General features: G+C 40.9%; 2 protein-coding genes across 2 annotated transcripts; both read right to left on the bottom strand.

The window, feature by feature from the left end:
* Window positions 1-38: 38 nt before the first annotated feature.
* LOC131624073 (uncharacterized) lies at window positions 39-19,055 on the bottom strand. The gene is made up of 4 exons (XM_058895061.1): window positions 18,891-19,055; window positions 16,905-18,761; window positions 16,510-16,787; window positions 39-249 (listed from the first exon to the last, which is right to left on the bottom strand). The coding sequence occupies exons 1-4, from the start codon at window positions 19,053-19,055 to the stop codon at window positions 39-41; spliced, it is 2,511 nt and encodes an 836-aa protein (XP_058751044.1).
* Window positions 19,056-19,345: 290 nt separating this feature from the next.
* Window positions 19,346-20,731, bottom strand: LOC131624072 (uncharacterized). Its single transcript, XM_058895060.1, has one exon. It carries the CDS (start codon window positions 20,729-20,731, stop codon window positions 19,346-19,348), a length of 1,386 nt encoding a protein of 461 aa, XP_058751043.1.
* Window positions 20,732-23,524: the final 2,793 nt, after the last annotated feature.

Genomic DNA, 23,524 nt, shown 5'->3' with positions numbered 1-23,524 from the left:
AGTTATGGATTGTTTGACAAAAATCTTGTGTGCTGTCATTATGCTTTGATAATGATCCATGCTAAAGACGAGCCTACCAAATATGTAGCCAATATGTTAATTGATATGAACCAACCCACATTGTTATTAAGCATATGAAATGACAGCAAGAAATCTAAAGCTTTGGTAGGACCTGAAATGGATAACTTTAGTATTCTAATTGATGGGTGTAATTTAAGCTGTGAAGCGCAGACACCAGAAACATGATACCTACACAAACACGTCGATACCGATAATAATTTTAAAAAATGAATAAATTAAACGTAATTACAAATGTCGGTGTCGATTTCAATTACACCGAGATGAACACACTACATACATAGAATTTAAGTTATAGCTATGACAACTAATATATGTTTATAGATTTTTTGGTAGTATGTAAAAGTTCTAACTTTATTTTTATATTTGTTTCATGTTTTACAGCTAGGTGCCCCCTTGTTCACAAATAGAGCTGATAAAATGTTGTTCAAGAGCCCTAGTGGATTTGCATATTTTACCTTTCTGTCACTAATTCAAAACAAAATGTCTATGGAACTTACAACTACAACTGTGTCTTTCTTCATTTTGCTATTTTAATCAACTATTATTAATTCATGTTATGGTCAATATAAAGATTTTTTCCATAGTGCAAATGGTGTTTTCATAACTATTGTTTGGCTTGACTGTGCTTGATTGTCGGTTCAAATCGTTGTTTCATGCGTACTAGACAATTGTTTTTAACAAAGAATGCGATGAATATGTATCAAAGAATTTTACAAATGAGAAACTTTATAGGAATAATAATAATAATTAGTAGTTACTTTTAATTAGTTTATAATTAGTTGAATGGTGCCACAAATACATATTATTGTGGTTGTAGAAGGTGATGTATCCTTTTTCCTCCATGAATTTGTTTCCATGATTCTCGTAGAAGACTCTATAAAGCATCTGTACACTCCATTATTACTAACTTCATGTTTCGCTAGATAGTCACCTCAAACATTCTCTTCTCTAAGAATATGAAATATTTGAAATCATTATTCTTTAGAGAGAGAAACTCTTTAATCTTATAAAGATTTGTGGCATAGGGATACCAAACACTAAGAAACTCTGAGATAAATTTGATAGTAAATTTTAGAGAAATAGTCTCATCAACTCAGCATGAAGGATGTTAGAATAATCAATATTACTCATTAGCATTTTGAATCAATCTACCAAAACCCAAAATGTCAGGATAACCGGGGCTCCGTTAACACTCAAAATCATATTGCTACCTTTGCGTGCATTCCATGTAATCGTTCTCATTGGATGAACCAAATTACGCTTGAGAAAATATTTAGTTAAAAAATTAGCATAATTTACTGTTATGAGTTTCAAAGTATAGGAAGATATAACTTCATTCGCAACACCCGATTTGTTCCTAGCACATCACAACCACCAACAAGCGGCCAAAAAGATAGAGTCATCATCGATGTCATGTCTAATACAATCATATAAACTATCCATACGAATAGGGGGTTCAAGAAGACAATAAGTTTTCAAAAGTGAGAGCAAATTCACAGTCTATCCAAAAATGTAGAGTCGTCACAACTTCTTGGTTGTATCTAAGACTGATATTCGTATATAGAATAGCACGACGAAACAACATCAATTTCGTAGGATGGGATATATGCAAAGTCATCCAAAAGAAGAATTTCACCTATTCGAGAGCATGAATATGCCACACTCACTTCCAAGTGTTATTGTCTGTTGTATTCTAAACAAATTAAAGTCTAATGAGCCAGTTATAACCAATCCCCAAAAGTATAGATACAATTCAAACTTGGGTTTTTTCTAATTCGTTGCAATTACGGGCAAAAGGCTTTCTTACGGCCCAAGGTAACTGTCACTGGATTTTCTTTAAAATGGTTGTTTTTAGAAGTTTTGGAATGGTGTTTTTCTTAATGCTTTCATTTTTGCTCATGTCTTTCAAAATTGCTTATGAAAATCTTCTTAGAACATACTTTCCTCCACTTTGATGAAACTCATTATTTTCCTACAAAACAAATGAAATTATTAATTAAACTGTGGATTGCTTTCCACGCAGCGCTTTGCTTAAAGTCATTTAGTGCGACACTCACAGGGATTCCTTTAGAGTAAAAAATATCCTTTTTTTGGCCTAACAACGTGCTTATTGTGTATTCGTTGACGTCACACATAATCTCAATTGGCAGACTCCAATATGGAAGTTGCAAAATGGGAGTGGAGATTGATGCTTATTTCAATTTCAAAAAGGCCTCAGACATTGTTCATCAAAGTTGAACTCCACATCTTTCATCAGTAGGCTTTGAAATGTTTGAAAAATCTTTTATAAACTAGTGATAGAAACCGGGTTGGCCAAAAAAAAACTTCAAATTTCTCTAACAGGGGTAGAAGGTGTTAGCTTATCCATGATCTCTATTTTTTCCTTTCCACCCTCTATTCCCCTTTTATACACTAGGTGTCCAAGAAGTATACCCTCCTTCATAATTAAGTGACATTTATCATAATTTAACACAAGGTTGACTTTTACACACCTCCAATGGACTTTCTCTAAATTTGCTAAGAAAACCTCATATTGCTCCCATAAACTACGAAGTCATCCGTGAAGACTTCCATCATGTCCTATAAAAAGTTAAAGAAGATTGACATCAAGCAGCGCTGAAAAAGCAGCAGGCACATTACATAGGCCAAAGGTCATTCTTCGGTAGGCAAATGTACCGTAAGAATAAGTGAAGGTCGTATTTTCTTGACCATTCAGATGGATAGGAATTCGGAAAATCCATAATACCCATCTAGGAAGTAGAAGTGGATGTGCTTTTCTAACCCATTTGGTCAATAAACGGAAGTGGGAAATGATCATTTCTTGTAGCTTTATTCAACTTTCTATAGTCGATGCACATTGATTACCCTGTTACTTTGGGTAATTCTTGGCCTGGACTAACCCATTTGTTGTCAGAGATAGGATAAATTAAGACATTTGGTTTCAAGATTTTACACCAGGTATCAAGATAACTGATGTGAAAAATATTTGTCAAAGGATTTTACATCATATTTTATAAATAATTGATGTGAAAAAAATTTTGATTTAGTGATTTTACATCGGACATTTAACTCCAATGATGAAAAAAATAACGCGGTGGTAAACTTGTAATTAAAATGAAAATGGTTTATAAAGCCTTTTACATCGGTGCTATTCCTAAATCGATGGGAAAAGTTTACTAACTGGGCTTTTACATCGGCTCGTGTTCCAGCGATGGGAAAAGTGCCCTTAGTTGGCACTAGCTTACTTCGGCTCATGTAAAAACTGATGTGAAAACTTTACTGAGTGGGCTTTTACATCGGCCCATATTTCCATCGATGGGAAAAGTGCCCTTAGCTGGCACTTTGTTACATCGGCCCATATTAATAACCGATGGGAAAAGGCCCATTTCCACTAAAACCATAACTGAAACTCAGACATTTCGTTTTCTTCTTTCTTCACTATTTTCTCTCAGCCGCGACCCCTTTCCACTATTTTCTCCCAGTCGCGACCGAACCACCTTCAGCCTTGCCTACGACCGCCTTCAGTCGCGACCAAACCACCTTCATCTGCGACGACCACCTCCTGCTCAGCCTACGATCGAACCACCAATACCACCGTCTTCAGACCGAAGGCACGCGACTGAGCCAGCTTCTTCAGCCTGACGGCGCACAACGCACATTTATGAAGAAGCAGGTACGTGTTTCTTATTTTTGTTTGCCCGACCCAAATTTCTTACAATTTCTTACGCTTTATGCCCTTTCTTACGGTTTCTTATTGTTGTTTTCCCGACCCAAATTTCCCAACCCCAACCCAATTGTGCAAACCAATTTGATTTGAATCTTATCACAGTAAACCGATAATCATTCACCTCTTCCTCACCGTCCACAACTCTTCTGTAAGTTCGTTCTTCCGATCCCTCTTATCTCTTGTGTTTATTATTCTTATAAAAACTATCTATGTTTTATTTATTTATTTCATTCAATGTTGTTTTTGCAATTGGACTTGTATTATTTAAGGTTGGAATCATAGTTTGCATATGAATTTTATCATTGGAATACTGCATGCGTGATTTATTATTGCAGGAAAAGAATTTGTGTTGAGGCCACTCAAACAAACAAACAAAACATGTCATCCATTTCCCTTTATATAATCTTTGAAAAGTTATTTAATCAACAATTATATAATACTTGTCTTCCATCCATGATATACTTAAGCTAAACATGAAATAATTATATTAGAAATAATGTCTGCACCCCCACCTTTTGGACAAATATTTAATGTCAATTGTAGGCGTCATAATGATTTAATTATTTATGCAGTAATTTCAGAACATATGTATGGATCGTATTTGGATGAGAGCTAATCGATTAAGTGCTGAGTACGAACATGGAGTGATGAAATTTCTACAGTTCGCTGAAAGTAATGCTGAAGAAAGTCTTCCTACGCTTTTTCTCTGTTTATGTGTGTCGCTACCGCGAAAATTAACAGAGTCGCCACTAACATATTTATCCTGAAAAGGAAGGGAATGCCAGCAAACCACAAAACAAAACAACGGTCTCACGACCAGAGAAAAAGGGTAAGGGAGTCGGTTACGCGAGGGGAAGGTATTAGCACCCCTCGCGCCCATCGTACTCGATGGTATCCACGCTTGTGTCTAAAACTATGGGTGTGTAACAAATCTACGCTAATCTGGACAAAAATGAATGCAGAATGTAGGGAAAAGAAAGAGTTATACTCGCACGGGCCCTACCCCGCTGCCTACGTATCCGTTTTGCGGAATCAGAGGTACCGTAGCTCGGCTAACTAGTTTTTGTTTGTTTTATGTTTTTTAGGTGAACGAGTTACATTCACACTCCGCTGCTCGACCTTTGGAGACTTACGCTTGGGAATGGAGCGGAAATAACAAGTTCTTAAGAAAAGAAAATCAAAGAGTGTGGTTTGTGTTTTACAAGATGCATGAGGAAGACCTAAGCTAAGGGGGGAAGGCTTGCTACCTAATGTTAGCATACAAAGGGTACCAGTCTAAACTAAACTATCAACCTACGGGGAGAAGCAGAAGAAAACAAAGATAGCACACAAACGAGCATCCGCTCGTAAAGCAAACAAACCAACGGCACTGGCCGAATGGTAGAAAGGCGGTCCCGCCATAGCCAAGGGGAGCAGCTCAACCCAAGTCAGCCAAGCATCAAACCTCGCGAAAATGATCGGGCCATAGACAAGAGGGCGGACCCCTCTCAGCAACCAAGCCGTCACAGATCGTAAAGGAAAACGGTGCGTGCGTACACCGAGCATCAATGTCGAGCGACGCGAGCTATAGGAAAGGCGGGGGTCCGATTGCATGAACCCTTTACCTGACATACTCGATAACAAGATCTTGTGCTGGTTCAGAAGCGAGCAACGCGTAGCGTGCGCTTACTGAACAGACTCGATGAGACTAGGCGGGGGTTGATTGCTAACCCTTCCCGCGTGCCTTCCATGAGGACTTAACGGAGTGCCATATAGGACTTATTACACCGTGACTCCCTGCCGCAAAGCACAAATGTAAACACACCAACAAAAACAGAGCCTCTTTCGAGGGCTTGGCCAGATGCATGTCTAAGTCCTACTTCTCATGTTAAAGGATGATGCGAGAAAGCTATAAAGTACAGAAAGAAGTAAAAGGGAATAGGGAACGATACCAAACGGATAGCAAATCCGCAATGAGCTAGCAAGCATAAGCAAAGAAGTCCGGGATACTTCGCGTAAGCCAACATCAAGCAAAGTCGGAAAGCATTGTCGTGAAAAGCAATCACGAGCGACATGTGATACGCGTCGAGCATAACCACGCAAGCAACCTGCAAGAGAAACACAAGCCAGACAATATAGGAATATACATCTCAATGAATGAGAGATCAGATGAATCGCATCGGAAATACGTTCGTGTCCCACAAATAAAGTGGAACACAGTGCAAATCAAGTCGCATCGGAAGCGAATTCGTGTCCCACAAATAAAGTGGAACACAAAGCAATCAAATCACAATCGAACCCTCTCAAAGTACCTCGCACATCTCAGCAAACAAATCAGTAATAACAAGGAGACACGCACCCGCCATAGAAAATAACAGAAGCTAAATTCTAAGTAAATTCTAAAACAACATCTAACAAGATTAAATTGTTTTTTTATGGCATTTTCATCTAAAAGATAATAGAACAAAACTATGTAATAAAAGAATCTAAATTCTAACAAGAAAATAATACATGTTTTTGGTTATTTTTTATCAATGCGAGAAAGCTAATCAAACATCATATTTTTTATGGCATTTTATCAAAGAATTAGACCTAAACTATGTAACAAAACAAATAAATTCTAACAAGAGAACATATTACATGTTTTTTATTATCTTTTATCATCAAGCAAATTCTAATCAAACATAATATTTTTCATGACATTTTCTATCTAAAAACTAACAAAAATAAGAGATCACATGTTTTTGTATTACCTTTTTATCATGCAAAAATATAGAGAAAGAAACTATGTAACAAAACTAAAATCTAACAAGAAACATATGGAGTCAGGGGGGTTTATTGAGTGAAAATAAGGTGTAAACAGAGAATGGGGCGCAGCAGGCCCAATGGCCCAAGGAAAATGTTTTTGTTACAATTTTGTGTCAAAACAGAGGTGAATTGGACTTAAAGGGGTGAGGATAGGAATTCGTGTGAGAGGCCCAATTATTCTTCATATTTGTGTCCAACTTGTTTGATCCAATCCATGTTTCTAAACTTGATTCAACACATTTTTCAGATTTTTATATCATTTAATCACAATTAGCCAATCAGCTTTTCAATTAATTTTCACTAATCACAATTACTCATAACTAAAATTGAAAATTAAAACAAAAGGATTAGGGTTACATGTGTTTCCATGGAGATGTTCGTTCTTCTTCTTCTTCTCACCACGAGAACAACGACGACGGCCATATCTCCCTTCTTCCCCGATCGAACCACGCCGCGTGCCGCCGTAAACATCAACGACGACCAACACAATGCTCTCCTCCTTTATCCCTCATACATCCGACTCAACTCCGCAACAATTTTGTTTCGCATCAGAGTGACTCCGACGCCACCTCCTACAATGTTACGGCGACGAGAGATTCAGAGGTGAATCTAGTAAAGCTTCGAATCCATTCTTCTTCGTTTTCGTCTCTGAATCGGTGCTACGATGATGTTGCGACGTTGTTCTTGCATTTGTTTTCTGTAGATCGATAACGAAGTCGCCGATTGCAGGTGTTGATGATGATGTGAGATGAATGAAGGCTACATGATGGTAATCGTTGTTGTTGTGCCGTTGTTGCTGAAGGATATCGATAAGTCCGGTTGAATTTTCAAACATCGGTAGGCTTCTCCTTCTGCTTCTTTTTTTTCTTCCGATTTTCTTCTGGTTTTGCGATGCTGTTCATGATGATGATGATGGTTATTGTTTGCAGAGATTGAAAGTAAGGAGCTCGCGACTCTGTGATTGATGAAGTTCAGAGAGAAAAAGAATTGGAGAAGGTTTTTTCCAAGGTTGATTCGAGAAGAAGAGTGATGAAGACGATGAGAGCAAGATGAAAATTTCCGATCCAGAAAAGTTTGTTACATCTCTTTTGTATTCTGTTATCTTTTTCCTGTGAATTATGGTGTTATCAAGAAGATGGAGAGTGAAGATTGAGAGGGAAGAAGTTTGTTACATCTTTTTTCTGATAATTTTCTGTTATGAAGTTTCCGAGAGCTTTTTTTCAATTTTGTTATCTCTTTTTGGTTCTCTGTTGTTGATTTTGTGGTGAATGAAGATTCGCGGTGGATTCAAGAAGATGATGGAGATGATGAATAACAAGCATTCAGAAGTTTGCTACATCTTGAGATTGAAGTGAGAATGAGGTTCCTTTTTCTTTGTGTGCAGGTTCGGTTCAAGTGATGAAGTTGCAAGTGGATTTTATTTTGCTAGCAGCCAGTTATTTGTTTTTTCATGTCATCCTTTTTTTATGGTTTCTTGTAAATGATTTGTAATAGATTTAGACAATTGATTTTTTTGTATAGTTTTGTAAGTGGGCTTTTGTATGAATTTTGTATGGATATTGGAACTTTGTAATTGATAAATGGATGAAGTTGGACGGTGAATAGCATTTGAATGAAATATGAACCTAACATTGTGAGCCTTGTAGCAAACCTTATGAACAACTCAATAATTTTGCAAGTTTAAAAACTTTATACAATCTTGAACAAAATTCGAAGTTATGGAAACACCCGAATCAACTTCAAATTCAATTGTCTTGCATTTTTAATGAGCTCCTAACTCAATCTCAAATTAACTCACGTTATAAGCAACAAGTCATAAGCAACGGAGAGACCATACAATTGTCTTGATCGCCACTTTATTTCTTTATGCCATGATCCGCACTCAAACTCTAATCCGACATAACAATAACATCTTAAGGAATTCTTGAAGAAGATAAGCATTGAAGCACACAAGAATATCTTGACATGGAATCCAATGAATCTCAGTTGAATTAGCGATTGCGCACACCATGTACAATGGAACTCTTTATTATTTTTTCTTGATTTTTGAACGACGAAATAAACGTCGTTGATAACTCATAGCACGGAAAAGAGGGCAAATTTTGGGGTGCAACAGCTGCCCCTATTCAAACTTCTTGAACCTGACGAGTGAGAAATGCACGTTTCGAACCGTTGAGGTGGAAGGAGATTGAATACCAGAATGAACTCGAAAATTTGCGCTCTTGATCAATAGAAGATTCCATCTTGCAATAAGAAAGAATGTACCACCCCGCAGGCAGGGGGAAAAAACTTCAATTGACCTGGATAATAAATAAGCTCCAACTTGTAAAAAAGGAGGAACAGGCACCCACAAGCAGGGGAAACACTTCAAATGATCTGGTTATCAAGAGAAGGAACATCTCGACTGATCTGAGTATCAGACGTAGCAGATGTCTCCGAACTTGCATCAGGATAGATGTCTTAAGTCGATCTGGGAATCGAGGGAGATACATCGGTTGATCTGGACATCAACGGGTAATAGGTATCTCTGATCTGGGAATCATGATCTGGGAATCTGGGCAGACATCTCTTCTGATGCAATTAAATCATCAGGTAGATATTCCTACTAATCTGGGAATTAGCGGCTAGCTCCTTCGTAAGACCACGGGGATCCGGAGACGGTTCCTTCAACTGAACTGGAAATCAGGATAGGAACAATATCTCTTCCGAACTGTGTACGTCGGGGAAAGAATGCCTTTAAACTGATCTAGACATGATGCCAGAAAATAAGTAGGACAATCTTCATCTGAAAGACAAAGTCGATCAGGCAGACATCTCCATCTGATCTGATGATATCAGTGGCTTGCTCCTTCGGAAGATCGACAGAGATCTGGAGGCGGTTCCTTCAACTAATCTGAATCTGAATATTAGGATAGGAACAGATATCTCTTCCGAACTGTGTACGCCGGGTAAAGAAAACGTCTTCAACTGATGGTTAGGCATCAGGACTGGGCAAACGAATTTCTTCTTCTGAACAAACTAAATCGTCAGGGAGTAGATATTTCCAACTGATCTGATGTACCAGAGGGCTTGCTCCTTTGGAAGATCTATAGAGATTCGGAGGCGGTTCCTTCAAAACTGAACTGAATATCAGGATAGGAACAAATATCTTACACCGATCTGGGGGCATCGGGAATAGGAATGTCTTTGAACTGATCTGAGCTGCGTCAGAAAATAAGTAGAACAATCCTCTTCTGAATGACAAAGTCAACCAGGCAGACATCTCCATCTGATCTAGATATCAGTGGCTGGCTCCTTCGTAAGATCGACAGAGATCCGGAGGCGGTCCCTTCAACTGATCTGAACATCAAGAATAAGGACAGATATCTCATCCGAACTGTGTGCGCCGGGAACAGAATGTCTTCAATGGATGAATTGACAATCCTCTTCTGATCTCAATATCAGGATAACGCCTGTAATGACTAAGCGAATATTGCTCTATGGGGAGCATTTGTATCTGGGTAACTTTCCTGCAAAAAGAAACAGATATGAGATGATTTATGCATGATGCATGTATGAATGTTTATGGAATAACATTTCCGATGAGGAAGACGCTACTTGCTTAGAGAATGCTATGCAAATGATGCATGATTCGAACGTTGCTTAGGGAGACAACGGAAGAGCACTGAATTGCTGAAGTAGTCCTGGAGAGAATATGGAACTCTGCAGGGAGGACAAGATGAGTGACCACAAGTCACAACTACGAGCTGGCAAAGATGGATCAGAAATCTGCTGGAGACGATCAAATCTAGACGCGAGCTCTGTTTTGGGAATGAATCCTGCCACAAGATCTGCTGGAGACGATCAAATCTCGACCCACTGGGGATGTGGAGATAAGGGCAAGTCATGGCAACAACTCTGATGGGGAGTGACCAACTTGCTTGTATAGGATGCATTCCGTTGGGGAAATCCTTGAAGGAAACAAATTCTGCTGAGGATGCACATGAATCTCTGCTGAGGAAATAACTCAGTGGGGAAGATGAATACTTCTGCGTAGCGATCCGCTGGGGATGATAAAAAATCCACAGGGGATAAGGAACTCAGCATAAGAACCTTTGTTAAGACCATTCCATTGGGGAATAAGATGACTCTCTTGAGGAAAGTGGGTTCATCTGTTGGAGAGAGAAGCGCTCTACTGGGGAAAGAGAGACATTCGGGCAAAGAACCTCATTAAGAGCTTGCTGGGGAATCAGATACCATTCAATCATGATTCAACTGGGGAGAAGACATTCCACCGGGGAATAAGGCTTCTGAAGCATGAAGAATGCATTGAGATGTGCTTTACTGAGGAGACGAGAATCTTGGAACAAAGAAAATCTCATCAAAATGCACCCAGCTGGGGAATGAGGACCTCTCATTTGAATGCGCTTGGCTGGGGAATGAGAATCTCACTCGGATAGATCCACCAACGCGCTGACATGGCATATTCGAAAGGATGTACCTGCGAGGTAAACACATAAAAATGCCCCAGGATATAGCAGGGTATCTTGGCCTTCCATCCTAGCTACACAAAACTTCGAAGTAAATTCAAAGGTTTTATCATTTCAAATCATGTATTGTAAATGCAATGCAGTTTTCATATGCAAAGTTTAACAGAAACTCAGGACGTTTTATGCAAACAAAACAGTAAAAGAAAACAACTTTTTAAGATAGAAAGATCTTTATTAATAGAAAACAGAGTGGTGCTCGTAAAAGAGCGAACACATTTCCGAAGTAGTTCCTAGTAAGAGGTAACCACACCTTTTTTAATACAAGAGAAATGGCAATGTGAAACGGATATCCATTGGTTTCAATCCCGCTATCACTTTTATAACCTTGACGTTCTCATCTCCTTGCTTTGGAAGACTGTACTCATTAGGATTGATCACTGCCCGATTTAATGACTGGTTGATACAACATCCCGGAATTTGTGGACCCGACGGGGTTTGGTGAGTGCTTTAGGGATTTGAGCTGCCAGGTGCAAACTCAAGAACACGGAGTCTTGCTTATCCCTCGGTCGGGAGCCCTAAACACGATAATTGGAATTAGAGAATGCTTTAGGGATTTGAGTTGCCAGGTGCAAACTCAAGAACACGGAGTCTTGCTTATCCCTCGGTCGGGAGCCCTAAACACGACAATTGGAATTAGAGAATGCTTTAGGGATTTGAGTTGCCAGGTGCAAACTCAAGAACACGGAGTCTTGCTTATCCCTCAGTCGGGAGCCCTAAGCACGTATGAAGAGTGATTGCCAAGGTGGCATGCGAGATGTAGTCGGGAGCCCTAAGCACGTATGAAGAGTGATTGCCAAGGTGGCATGCGAGATGTAGTCGTTCGCTTTTGTCCCTTTTTTGCCTAAGCCGCCCTTTCGGGTTTTCAACTTAGCGGGTATATTTGTTTCTTTTTCATTCTTTTGCCTAATTCATTTTCTTTTCTTTTTTTTTCTTTTTTCTTTTCTTTTTCTTTTTTTTTTCTTTTTTTCTTTCTTTTTTTTATCAGGTATATGCGAAGTATTTTTTGACTACATCTGCGTTCACAGGGTGCGGAAAGTTCTCGCCATCCATTGTTGCAAGCATCATGGCACCGCCAGAGAATACTTTCTGCACAACAAAAGGGCTTTCATACGTCGGAGTCCACTTGCCTCGAGGATCACCTTGAGGAAGGATGATTCTTTTGAGTACCAGATCACCTGGTTTATAGCTTTGGGGTCGCACCCGCTTGTCAAAAGCTTTTCTCATCTTCTTTTGGTATACCTGACCATGTCCAATAGCCGCTAAGCGTTTCTCGTCAATGAGGTTCAACTGATTCATCCGATTCTGTACCCATTCTGACTCGTCAAGCTCGACGTCTTTCATAACCCTCAGGGAAGGAATCTCAACCTCAACAGGCAATACCGCTTCCATGCCATAAACAAGTGAGAAGGGAGTTGCCCCAGTCGATGTACGCACAGAGGTGCGATAACCATGCAAGGCAAAAGGTAGCATCTCGTGCCAATCTCGGTAAGTCACTACCATCTTCTGCACAATCTTCTTAATAATCTTATTAGCCGCTTCGACAGCGCCATTCATCTTTGGACGGTACGGAGAAGAATTATGATGCTTGATCTTGAAGGACTCACAAAGCTCCTTCGTCATCTTGTTATTGAGATTCGATCCATTATCAGTAATGATCTTCTCAAGAATCCCATAACGACAGATTATGTTGTGCTTAATAAAACGAGTAATCACTTGCTTGGTAACATTCGCATAAGGTGCAGCTTCAACCCACTTGGTGAAGTAATCGATGGCAACCAAAATGAAGCGATGTCCATTGGAAGCAGTAGGCTTAATTTCTCCAATCATGTCAATGCCCCACATTGCGAAAGGCCACGGAGAAGTCAATACATTCAAAGGCACCGGTGGTACGTGCACTTTATCAGCATAGATTTGGCATTTGTGACAAATTCTGACATGGTTATGACAATCAATCTCCATAGTGGACCAATAGTAACCAGCCCTCAAGATCTTCTTAGCCATCGTATGCCCACTAGAATGGGTACCAAACTCGCCTTCGTGCATTTCCTCTATGATTTTTGAAGCTTCTTCCTTCACAACACATCGGAGCAACACACCGTCATGATGCCTCTTGTACAAAACCCCACCGTTGAGGTAGAACTTAGCTGCAAACCTTCTCAGAAACTTCTAATCAGTCACCGACGCTTCGGGAGGATACTCTTGAGTTTCGAGGAACTTCTTGATATCATGATACCATGGGTTTCCATCTAGTTCAACATCAGCCTCAAAGCAGAACGCTGGCTCATCCAATCTGTTGATGGTGATGTTAGGTGCTTCATTGGCCCATTTCACTTTGAACATGGAAGCCAAAGTAGCGAGAGCATCAGCAAGATTGTTCTCTTCTCTAGAAATATGCTCGAATGTGATCTCATCGAAGTACGGAATGAGTCTCATCACATGCTCTTTGTATGGAATCAGATTCTGATGGCGAGTTTCCCAATCTCCATTGATCTGGCTAATGACAAGATTGGAATCCCCGTAAACTTTCAAGTACATGATTCGCAAATCGATCACAGCTTCAATACCATATATGTAAGCTTCATACTCAGCCATGTTATTAGTGCAATCAAAACAGATTCTGGCTGTAAACGGAATATGAAAGCCTGATGGAGAAGTAATCATAGCTCCAACACCATTCCCAAGTGCATTAGAGGCACCATCGAACACGAGCGTCCATCGCGATCCTGGTTCGGGTCCTTCCTCTGGTCCGGGAATGTTACAATCTCTAATGTACAAGACATCCTCATCGGGGAACTCAAACTTCATCGGTTCATAATCTTCGACCGGCTGATGCGCAAGATAATCTGCCAACACACTACCCTTGATGGCTTTCTGGGTAGTATATTGGATATCATATTCAGTCAAAATCATTTGCCACCTAGCTACTCTTCCGGAAAGAGCGGGCTTCTCAAAGACATACTTGATAGGATCCATCTTGGAAATCAATAAGGTGGTGTGAACCAACATATACAGCCTCAGCCGGCGAGCAGCCCACACCAAAGCACAACAAGTTTTCTCGAGCAGTGAGTATCGGGATTCACAGTCGGTAAACTTTTTGCTAAGGTAGTATATTGCATGCTCTTTTCGACCAGACTCGTCATGTTGACCCAGCACACATCCCATTGAATTTTCAAGAACTGTGAGGTACATAATCAAAGGCCTTCCTGGCACCGGAGGCATCAGTATCGGAGGTTCCTGCAGATACTCCTTCACTTTTTCGAATGCTTTTTGACAATCATTATTCCACCTGACCGTCTGATCTTTTCTTAGTAATTTGAATATTGGTTCACAAGTGGCCGTAAGATGAGAGATGAACCTAGCAATGTAGTTCAATCTCCCTAAGAAAACACGAACCTCTTTTTCTGTTCTCGGCTCAGGCATCTCTTGTATAGCTTTTATTTTGGCAGGATCGACCTCAATACCTTTTCCACTAACAACAAAGCCCAACAACTTTCCGGACCGCACTCCGAAAGTGCATTTGTTTGGATTCAATCTCAGTCTGAATTCCCGAAGCCTTTCAAACAACTTCTGCAAGTGAACCAAGTGCTCTTCTTCAGTATGAGACTTTGCAATCATGTCGTCAACATACACTTCAATCTCTTTGTGAATCATGTCGTGAAAAAGAGTCACCATGGCGCGCTGATATGTTGCCCCTGCGTTTTTCAACCCAAAAGGCATGACTTTATAGCAGAAAGTTCCCCATGGTGTGATAAATGTTGTTTTCTCCATATCTTCGGGTGCCATTTTGATCTGATTATAACCAGAGAAGCCATCCATGAAGGAAAACACTTTGAAAGGAGCAGTATTATCCACCAACACATCTATGTGGGGAAGAGGGAAATCATCTTTTGGACTCGCCCTATTCAAATCTCTATAGTCAACACACATCCTGACCTTTCCGTCTTTCTTAGGCACAGGAACAATATTAGCAACCCATGGTGGGTAATTCACAACTTGCAGAAAGCCAGCATCAAACTGTTTCTCAACCTCTTTCTTAATCTTCTCAGACATATCTGGGCGAGTCCTTCGAAGCTTCTGCTTGACAGGAGGACTATCTTCCTTGAGAGGTAGACGGTGTACCACAATATCTGTATCGAGACCAGGCATATCCTCATAGGACCAAGCAAAGATATCCGCATACTCTTTCAACATAGCAATAAGCGTCTGCTTCACACTATTCTCAAGCGCAGCCCCTATCTTGACTTCTCGGACTTGCTCTTTAGTGCCAACATTTACCATCTCAATTGCCTCTTGATGCGGCTGAATTGCTTTCTTTTCTTCCTGTTTCAACAATCTGGCTAACTCGTCGGGGAGATCACAATCTTCATAAGCTTCCTCCTCGGCTTGGTAGATCGGATTGTCAAAATCATAATAAGCAATAGCGGAACTGTTACCAATGGAATCCGTGGTAGTGGAACATCTGCATGATTGATGTTTTTATTTTAGTTTTATTTTTATTAGGCTATGTGCAAGTGTGTGCAAAAACATTGCCATTTAAAGGAAAAAGTTAAAAAAATAAAGACAAAGAACAAAACATTTGAATGCAAAAACGTCCTTTTATTTCATGATTAACTTTGAAAATGCGAACTGCATGGCCCTACAAATGATTCACTACGCCTTGGGCAGAGCGTAGGGATTATTGCATGATAAGAAAAGTAAAAACAAGAAATTTACTCCTGAGCTTGTGTGACTTGAATGACATCTTCAATTGTCCAGTTGTTGATCTTCTCTCCAAGAGCACTTGGTCGAATCCAGCTATCAAAATCACAGTCACTATCCACCTCTTCACCATTGACAATGGCATTAACCTGACCATCATGGATGACACCACCACTCACAAACTTGACTGGGCTAAGGATATTAGGCATTGGCGATGCAATATGCTTTCCAGGACTGAAACCAAGACCATTCTTGTCAAATTTGGGACGCACGTCAATTACTTGCCCCCAGCCTTCCACCTTTCCAGTCTTGACAACAACCTGTGCGTCTTTCAGGGAAGACATAACCGTTTCTGGCTTCGTTATCTCATAAGGAGGAGTTCTCACAGCATTTACAGCCTCAAACGCTTGGAACGGCGTCTCGTGTATTTCACCTTCAATCTCTACATATCGGAAGGAAGACAAGTGACTCACGATGTAATCCTCCTCACCACAAACCATCACCACTTTACCGTCAACCGGATACTTCAACTTCTGATGAAGAGTGGATGTCACAGCGCCAGCCTTGTGAATCCAGGGTCGTCCCAACAGACAACAGTAAGCGGGTTGAATATCCATCACATAAAAGGTTGTGGTAAAGATCTGAGGACCCACTCGGATTGGTAGATCTACCTCTTCGAACACAGACCTTCTTGAACCGTCAAAGGCACGCACCACCAACTCACTAGGCCTCAATTCAACACCAGCATAGTCAATTCTCATGAGAGCCGACTTGGGAAGCACATTCAAAGAAGAGCCTGTATCAACCAAAACACGGGACAAAGTCGTCCCCTTACACTCCATCGAAATATGCAACGCCTTGTTATGGTTTCTCCCTTCAGGAGGAAGATCACGATCGGTGAACCCCAAGCCATTTCCAGCTGAAATATTGTTGGCCACCGCCTCTAACTGATTTACAGATATTTCCTGGGGTACATAGGCACCATTCAGAATTCTTAAGAGAGCGTCTCTATGACCTTCTGAACACATCAACAATTGCAAGATGGAAATCTTTGATTGGGTCTGACCCAACTGCTCAACAACTTTGTAATCAGACTTTCTGATGATTCTCAACAACTCTTCCACATCCTTGGAAGGCACAGCACTATCAGGTGCCTCATTCTGAGTCGGAGAATTCTGGACATCAGTCATCACTTGTTTGCCTTTGGCCTTAGCCAAAGCATCTGCATTGTTTTGTATTGGCTGAGGGGAGAACACCCTGCCACTGCGAGTGATTCTACCGGTACCAGCGAAATTATCAGTGTTTGCAACTGCGGCTTCCACAAGTTTCTCTTTAGACGGCTCACCCTCTTCCTTTGTGCCATAGTAATACACGTCTGAACCATAATGCCAAGGGATGGCCTTCTCACTCTCATATGGAATTGGCCCTGGCACGGTAATCATCAACGCCGCTGGTTGTTCCTCATATGGGATACTGACAGGTATCTGAATAGGCACTTGGATACATATTGGAGCAACTGGCTCATAAGGAATTGAGATCACAGCCACTTCACCATCCTCACTTTTCACGCCTCTCAACCTTCGATAAAATTGAAGAGGACCCTCATCAATAAGCTTTTGTACCATACTTTTCAACTCAGCACAACCTTCGAGTTGACTCTTGCAATTCTCACAATTCACACCACAGCCCGGGAAGATACCGCTATTAACCAGATGTTGCTTCACAGACACAAGAGGAAAGGTCAAACTGCCCACATCAGACACAACACTTATCTCTTCACTCTCAATGGCATTCACACCCGAACCTCCGTGAGTAGGCATCGGATTATTGACAATATTGGGTGTAGGAGTGAACTGGATTATCTTTTGATCCAACAAGTCTTGGACTTTGTTCTTCAACGCAATACACCTCTCGGTATCATGGCCAGGAGCGCCTGAATGGAAAGCACATCGTGCGTTTGCATTGTAATTCGGAGATTGTGTGTCTGGAGCATTCGGAGCATCTCTCAAAGTAATCTTCTCAATCTTGAGCAAATGTTGCAACACCTGAGCATAGATCATGGGAATCGGATCAATCTTTCTATGAGGCCTAGTCCTGGGAGGGTAGCGATCATTGTTGGAACGCTGTCCATTCTGATGTTGTTGTTGTTGTTGCGGTACTGGGATCATGACAGCATAGACCTGTGAATTGTTTCTCCCTGAACCCCTTCTTCCATATATGGCATCCGCATTTCCTTCCTTCCTTCTGGCATAACCCTCAGCTTGTTTCTTCCCACTAGAAGTATTAGAAGAAGCTCCTAACTGAATTTTCCCCATTTTGAGGCCCATCTCAACATGCTCGCCATATCTCACCATTTCAGAAAAATTGGCGGAAGCACTACAAGCCAAGTAGTAGTGTCCAGACAAAGTACTGGTGAACATGTCGATCATCTCACGCTCAGTCATTGGTGGTTGAACTCTTGCCGCTAGCTCGCGCCATTTTTGAGCATATTCCTTGAAGGAATCTTTCGGACCTTGAACCAAACTCTGAAGTTGAGTTCGATTCGGCGCCATGTCCATGTTGTACTGATAGTGCTTGATGAAAGCTTCCACAAGATCTCTCCAAGAATGAATATGAGTGCGCTCGAGTTGTACATACCACTCCAAAGAAGCCCCAGCAAGACTATCCTGGAAGAAGTGCATTAGAAAGCCCTCATCCTCAGAGTATACTGACATCTTCCTATAATACGCCTTAACATGAGTCATAGGACAAGTTGCTCTGTTGTACTTGTCAAAAGATGGAACTTTGAATTTCGGTGGAATCCTCACGCCAGAAACCAACCCCAAGTCATTGATATCCATGCCTAACACCCCTTTGCCTTCAACAGCTCTAAGACGCTCTTCAATCAGACGATACCTTTCAACTTCCTCATGTGCACCCTTAGCACTATGCCTTGATACCTGATCAAAGTTCTCACCATTGAAATCCAGATTACCACGGCCCTGATTACCTCTCCTTCCCAACAGACGAGACGGAGGTGGAGGTGGAAACCCATGATGCTGATTGAAAGGATTATAGTGTCCTCCCACGTGATTAAACTCATTCGGATCATGGTAATCATCAATCCTGCCAGACACATCATCAAACAGCCCATGATGTCCTCCATTCTCATTCCTTCTGGAGTTCTCAACGAGAACTCGCAAGTCATCCTGTCCCTTGGTCACATTAGTCAGTGCCTCCATGAACTGCGCCATCTGCGCATTCATCTGCTCCGTCAATTAAGCTCACATCCTGGATATGGGCGACAAACATCAAAATAAACAGCAAATCGACCCCGTAGACCAAACAAATCCACTCCACAGCAGCACTAGGATCGTCTGATAACAGGATGAGCTCCTCCATCTCCTCTCCGTTGGGCTCGGAGTCTTGCGAGCTCTTCTTCAAGTCGAGCTGACTTGGCTTTTTCTTCCGTCAATTGCTTTTCCGAATCCTGCACCTTTCTCTTGCTACTGCTTTCAGACCTTCGCAATTTCGCACATTCCTGCTATTTTCGATACAAGCTTTCTTCCATCAAGTCCTGAGATCGCCTTTGAGCACGTGTCATGTTTGAACCTTCACCCTGCGCATGCTTGAGCTTACGAGCCAATTCTGCCTTTTCGCGATCTTGAAAATACCTTTCTAAGCCAACCTCTTCGTCCTTTGCTTTCAGCTGGATGTTGTCTGCCTTGGCTTGAATATAGAGTTCAGCTGCAACTGTATCAGATAAAACCACAGGAGGCTGCTCGTACAATGGACATGACCTCGCAAATGGCAACAATTGATCTGCTACTCTTGCCTCAACCCATTTCCTGTAAGGACCCATAGCAATAGGAACTTTCTTGCTCAAAGTTGTCTCATTTTTCTTGTGAACTTTAGTCCAAGCATACGCTATCTTTTCTAGCTCCAAAGGATCTTTAACATCAGCAAAGTACACTGATTTGAAATCTTCTACCTCCTTCTGAGACCCTTCCATTGCGTATCCCAATTGACGGTAAGCGAGCGTGGGATTGTAACTAATGCAACCTCTGGTTCCCATGAGAGGGACATTGGGATATTGACCGCAATTAGTGATGATGTTCCAAACTTTCCCCACATAATAGAACCACCTGATGTCATAAGATGTGAGGTTAACAATCCTATCTGACCACTTAAGGCAACTCTTCTTGAGCACAAAAGGTCCTCTCACCGGTAAATGCAACATGAACCACTTATACAACAATGGAAGACAAGAACCAACAACATATCCTCCTTTCTTGTTTCTCGAATGAATCGAAAAATAGGCATCTGCAAGCAACATTGGCACGGGATTTTTGTTAATGAAAACACATATTGCCGCCAAACTCACAAAGTTCTCCCTTGATGGGAACAAGACAATACCATAGATCATGATAGCAAGCAATCGACTGAAATCAACCCAACACTCTTTCTTGGCCGCATCCTCAGCCTTACTAATCAAAAAGCAAAGATAGAAACCAGGAACACCACCTGATGACTTCCAATTTATTTCCACTTCCTTTATACCCATGTGAAGAGCTTCAGCTATCTTTTCAAACTTCACCACTTTGGGAACTTGAACAAAAGGTACATCATCAATGATTCGGATATTGAGTATGTAAGAAAATTCCTCGAGCGTGGGGACCAATTGATAGTCCTGAAATGTAAAACATCTCAACTGCGGATCATAGAACTGAAACAGAGTGATCAAAGCCATCGGATCAAAAGATGTATTGAGAATGGAGAGTAAATTGCCATAATCACGATTGAAGTCACGGAGAACCTTCTCTTTCAACCGAGAACTCAAACCTATCAACCCTGAAACATCAATATCCGGAATCTTGTAAGCTCTAGTATGCCTCGTACGTTCTTTGACAGTATCAGTGGGAATGTCCATCTTCAACTTGAGTGAACTCTTGAATGGCCCTGAAAAACATGACATGCAAATGCTTGTTATTATTACTTTTTTTTGCGTTTCTTTTGGGAAATAAATATGCTATGATGCAAAGTGGTGGGACTTGTTGCCGCCCACCGGGCATTCTGGACTGCCGGTAACACACTGTACATAGAGCCAAAGGTTCGGCCCCAAATAGTATTCCACACGGAACATAGAATGTCAAACCACGGAACCAACACCCATAGTCAACAACACACCGGAATAGAACACAGATCACCACTCGAACAAGAACCATAGTACCCCACGAACAGGAACCAATAGTACACTTGAACGAGAACAGCGGTAACCCTCGAACAAGAACAGCGGTAACCCACGAACGAGAACAGCGGTAACCCACGAACGAGAACAGCGGTAACCCTCGAACAAGAACCAAAGTCACCATCAATGTACCTGTCAAGCAATGATTGATTCCCGCCCCACTCACGGGTGAATCTAGGCCAAGGTAGGTCAAAAAGCCAACAGAGGATCGAATGTAGGCGTTATCATACGATATTGCCTCATTCCACCAAGCTCTGCCCGTGGATACGTGATCAGATCAATCAGGCATACGCCTTCTGTCCGTCACGGCCACTCTAGTCCTAGTTCCTAAGGTATCACTCATAGCCTGGGTATTGGGCCTTTTACCTCTTGAAACACCCACCCAACAACAGAGATCCAGACAGTCCAGAATATGATGCAGAAAAGTAAAGCGCACATAGAATGCAATGCAAACAGATAAATATGCAAAGCAATAAAACACCCAAAGATAAACACACAAGCGCTAGGATCGACTCGCTAAGTCCGGACCCGCAATAGGTCGAGTTCTTTCCCCAGCAGAGTCGCCAGCTGTCGCTACCGCGAAAATTAACAGAGTCGCCACTAACATATTTATCCTGAAAAGGAAGAGAATGCCAGCAAACCACAAAACAAAACAATGGTCTCACGACCAGAGAAAAAGGGTAAGGGAGTCGGTTACGCGAGGGGAAGGTATTAGCACCCCTCGCGCCCATCGTACTCGATGGTATCCACGCCTGTGTCTAAAACTATGGGTGTGTAACAAATCTACGCTAATCTGGACAAAAATGAATGCAGAATGTAGGGAAAAGAAAGAGTTATACTCGCACGGGCCCTACCCCGCTGCCTACGTATCCGTTTTGCGGAATCAGAGGTACCGTAGCTCGGCTAACTAGTTTTTGTTTGTTTTGTGTTTTTTAGGTGAACGAGTTACATTCACACTGCGCTGCTCGACCTTTGGAGACTTACGCTTGGGAATGGAGCGGAAATAACAAGTTTTTAAGAAAAGAAAATCAAAGAGTGTGGTTTGTGTTTTAAAAGATGCATGAGGAAGACCTAAGCTAAGGGGGGAAGACTTGCTACCTAATGTTAGCATACAAAGGGTACCTGTCATACCCCAAAATTTGCCCACACATTTTCTCCTGCACAAAATCAAATCAAAACACAAAGCTCCAAAATACACTCTCCTATACAAGGCCCTGAATTAGGGTTTAGGTCATTCAAAAGAAAATCATTGAATCAATGGCTCAAGGTGGAATCCATAGGGTTACAAACATCCCAAAGTATCCCCATGTAAAATTTCAAGTCAAACAGAGCAAATTTGGTCCCTCAAATCCTGATTAGGTCAACGGTCGACTCTCAAGGGCAAAACAGTCATTTCAAGTCAAAATACAGTCAAAGTTCAAGATATTTGGTCAACAACATCCTCATAACCCTAAAATCATCATTTGATCAAGGGTTGATCATGATGATGCAAGGAAAGATCAGAAAAGTCAAAAGTCAAAAGTTACTATTTTGGGCATGAACTGAAAAAGTCAACCAAACTTTGAAAACTCACCAAATATTCATACTTCATCAGAAAAATTCCCACCAAAGCTCATTTTGAAGGGAATTCATTCCTCTATCCAATGGTCCAAGAAACAGAGCTCATAGGTCAATGGTTTAAGAGATATGGCTTCATACATTATAGGTCCTTTTCAAAAGTCAACAAAAAGACATTTTTTTAAAAGGTCATAAAAGGAGAATGGAAAATGATTTTGATACGAGACCAAAGACATTGGTTAGAGGACTCTCTAAGGTTTCTAAAAAGTCTTATAACACTTCCATACCTCAAAAAGTGAGGGAGATAGGCCTTTTCAAAGTTGGACTATTTTGGGGAGAAAAATGTGAGAAAAAAAGGATTCAAAATGAACTTTTTGCAAATAGGCCCAATATCTCATGACCCAAACTTGATTCACAAGTCATCTAAGGCCCCATAGATGATGTCCACGAATTATTTGATTTTATTTGGATTTTTATGAATTATTAATCAAATAAAAGTGATAAATAATTCATATAAATTATAAAAAATCAAATATTTGATTTAAAAAATATATGGGAATTAAATCCAATCATCATTCATGTCAAAATACTCAGTCAAATTCGTGCAAATTATATATTTGAAGAGATTGGGTTGGAATTAAGCAAATATAGAAAGATTTCATGAGAAATTTCCAATCAAATTTTTCCATGGCATATTCAAGATTCAACAAGATTTTGTTCAGTTTTTGTTACCCTAATTCTCCTCATATAAGTACCTAAACATTACAGATCATAGAGGAGGAGGCTGCAGCCAAAAAAAGGAACCCTAGCCAAAAAAATAAAACTCAAAGAATCTCAAATTCGAATTCTGATCTCTAGGCCGATTCAAGGTGTTTGGTCGATTCTAATAGGTTCCCAAGGCATCAAAGAAGCATTCCC

The sequence above is a fragment of the Vicia villosa genome, unplaced genomic scaffold (assembly GCF_029867415.1).
Source record: "Vicia villosa cultivar HV-30 ecotype Madison, WI unplaced genomic scaffold, Vvil1.0 ctg.000101F_1_1_3, whole genome shotgun sequence".
Classification (NCBI taxonomy): Eukaryota; Viridiplantae; Streptophyta; class Magnoliopsida; order Fabales; family Fabaceae; genus Vicia; species Vicia villosa.
This window is presented reverse-complemented; position numbering and strand designations above follow the sequence as displayed.

What these genes read in the sequence shown, in the direction of transcription:
- LOC131624073 (XM_058895061.1), bottom strand. Translation starts at nt 19,055, where the DNA reads ATGGCGCAGTTCATGGAGGCACTGACTAATGTGACCAAGGGACAGGAT. An exon ending in TCAGAAAGTCTGATTACAAA is followed by an intron (nt 16,788 to 16,904) that starts GTTGTTGAGCAG and finishes TATGTACCCCAG; the next exon opens with GAAATATCTGTAAATCAGTT. An exon ending in GCCTTTGACGGTTCAAGAAG is followed by an intron (nt 250 to 16,509) that starts GTCTGTGTTCGA and finishes GTGTTTGTGTAG; the next exon opens with GTATCATGTTTCTGGTGTCT.
- LOC131624072 (XM_058895060.1), bottom strand. Translation starts at nt 20,731, where the DNA reads ATGGACATTCCCACTGATACTGTCAAAGAACGTACGAGGCATACTAGA.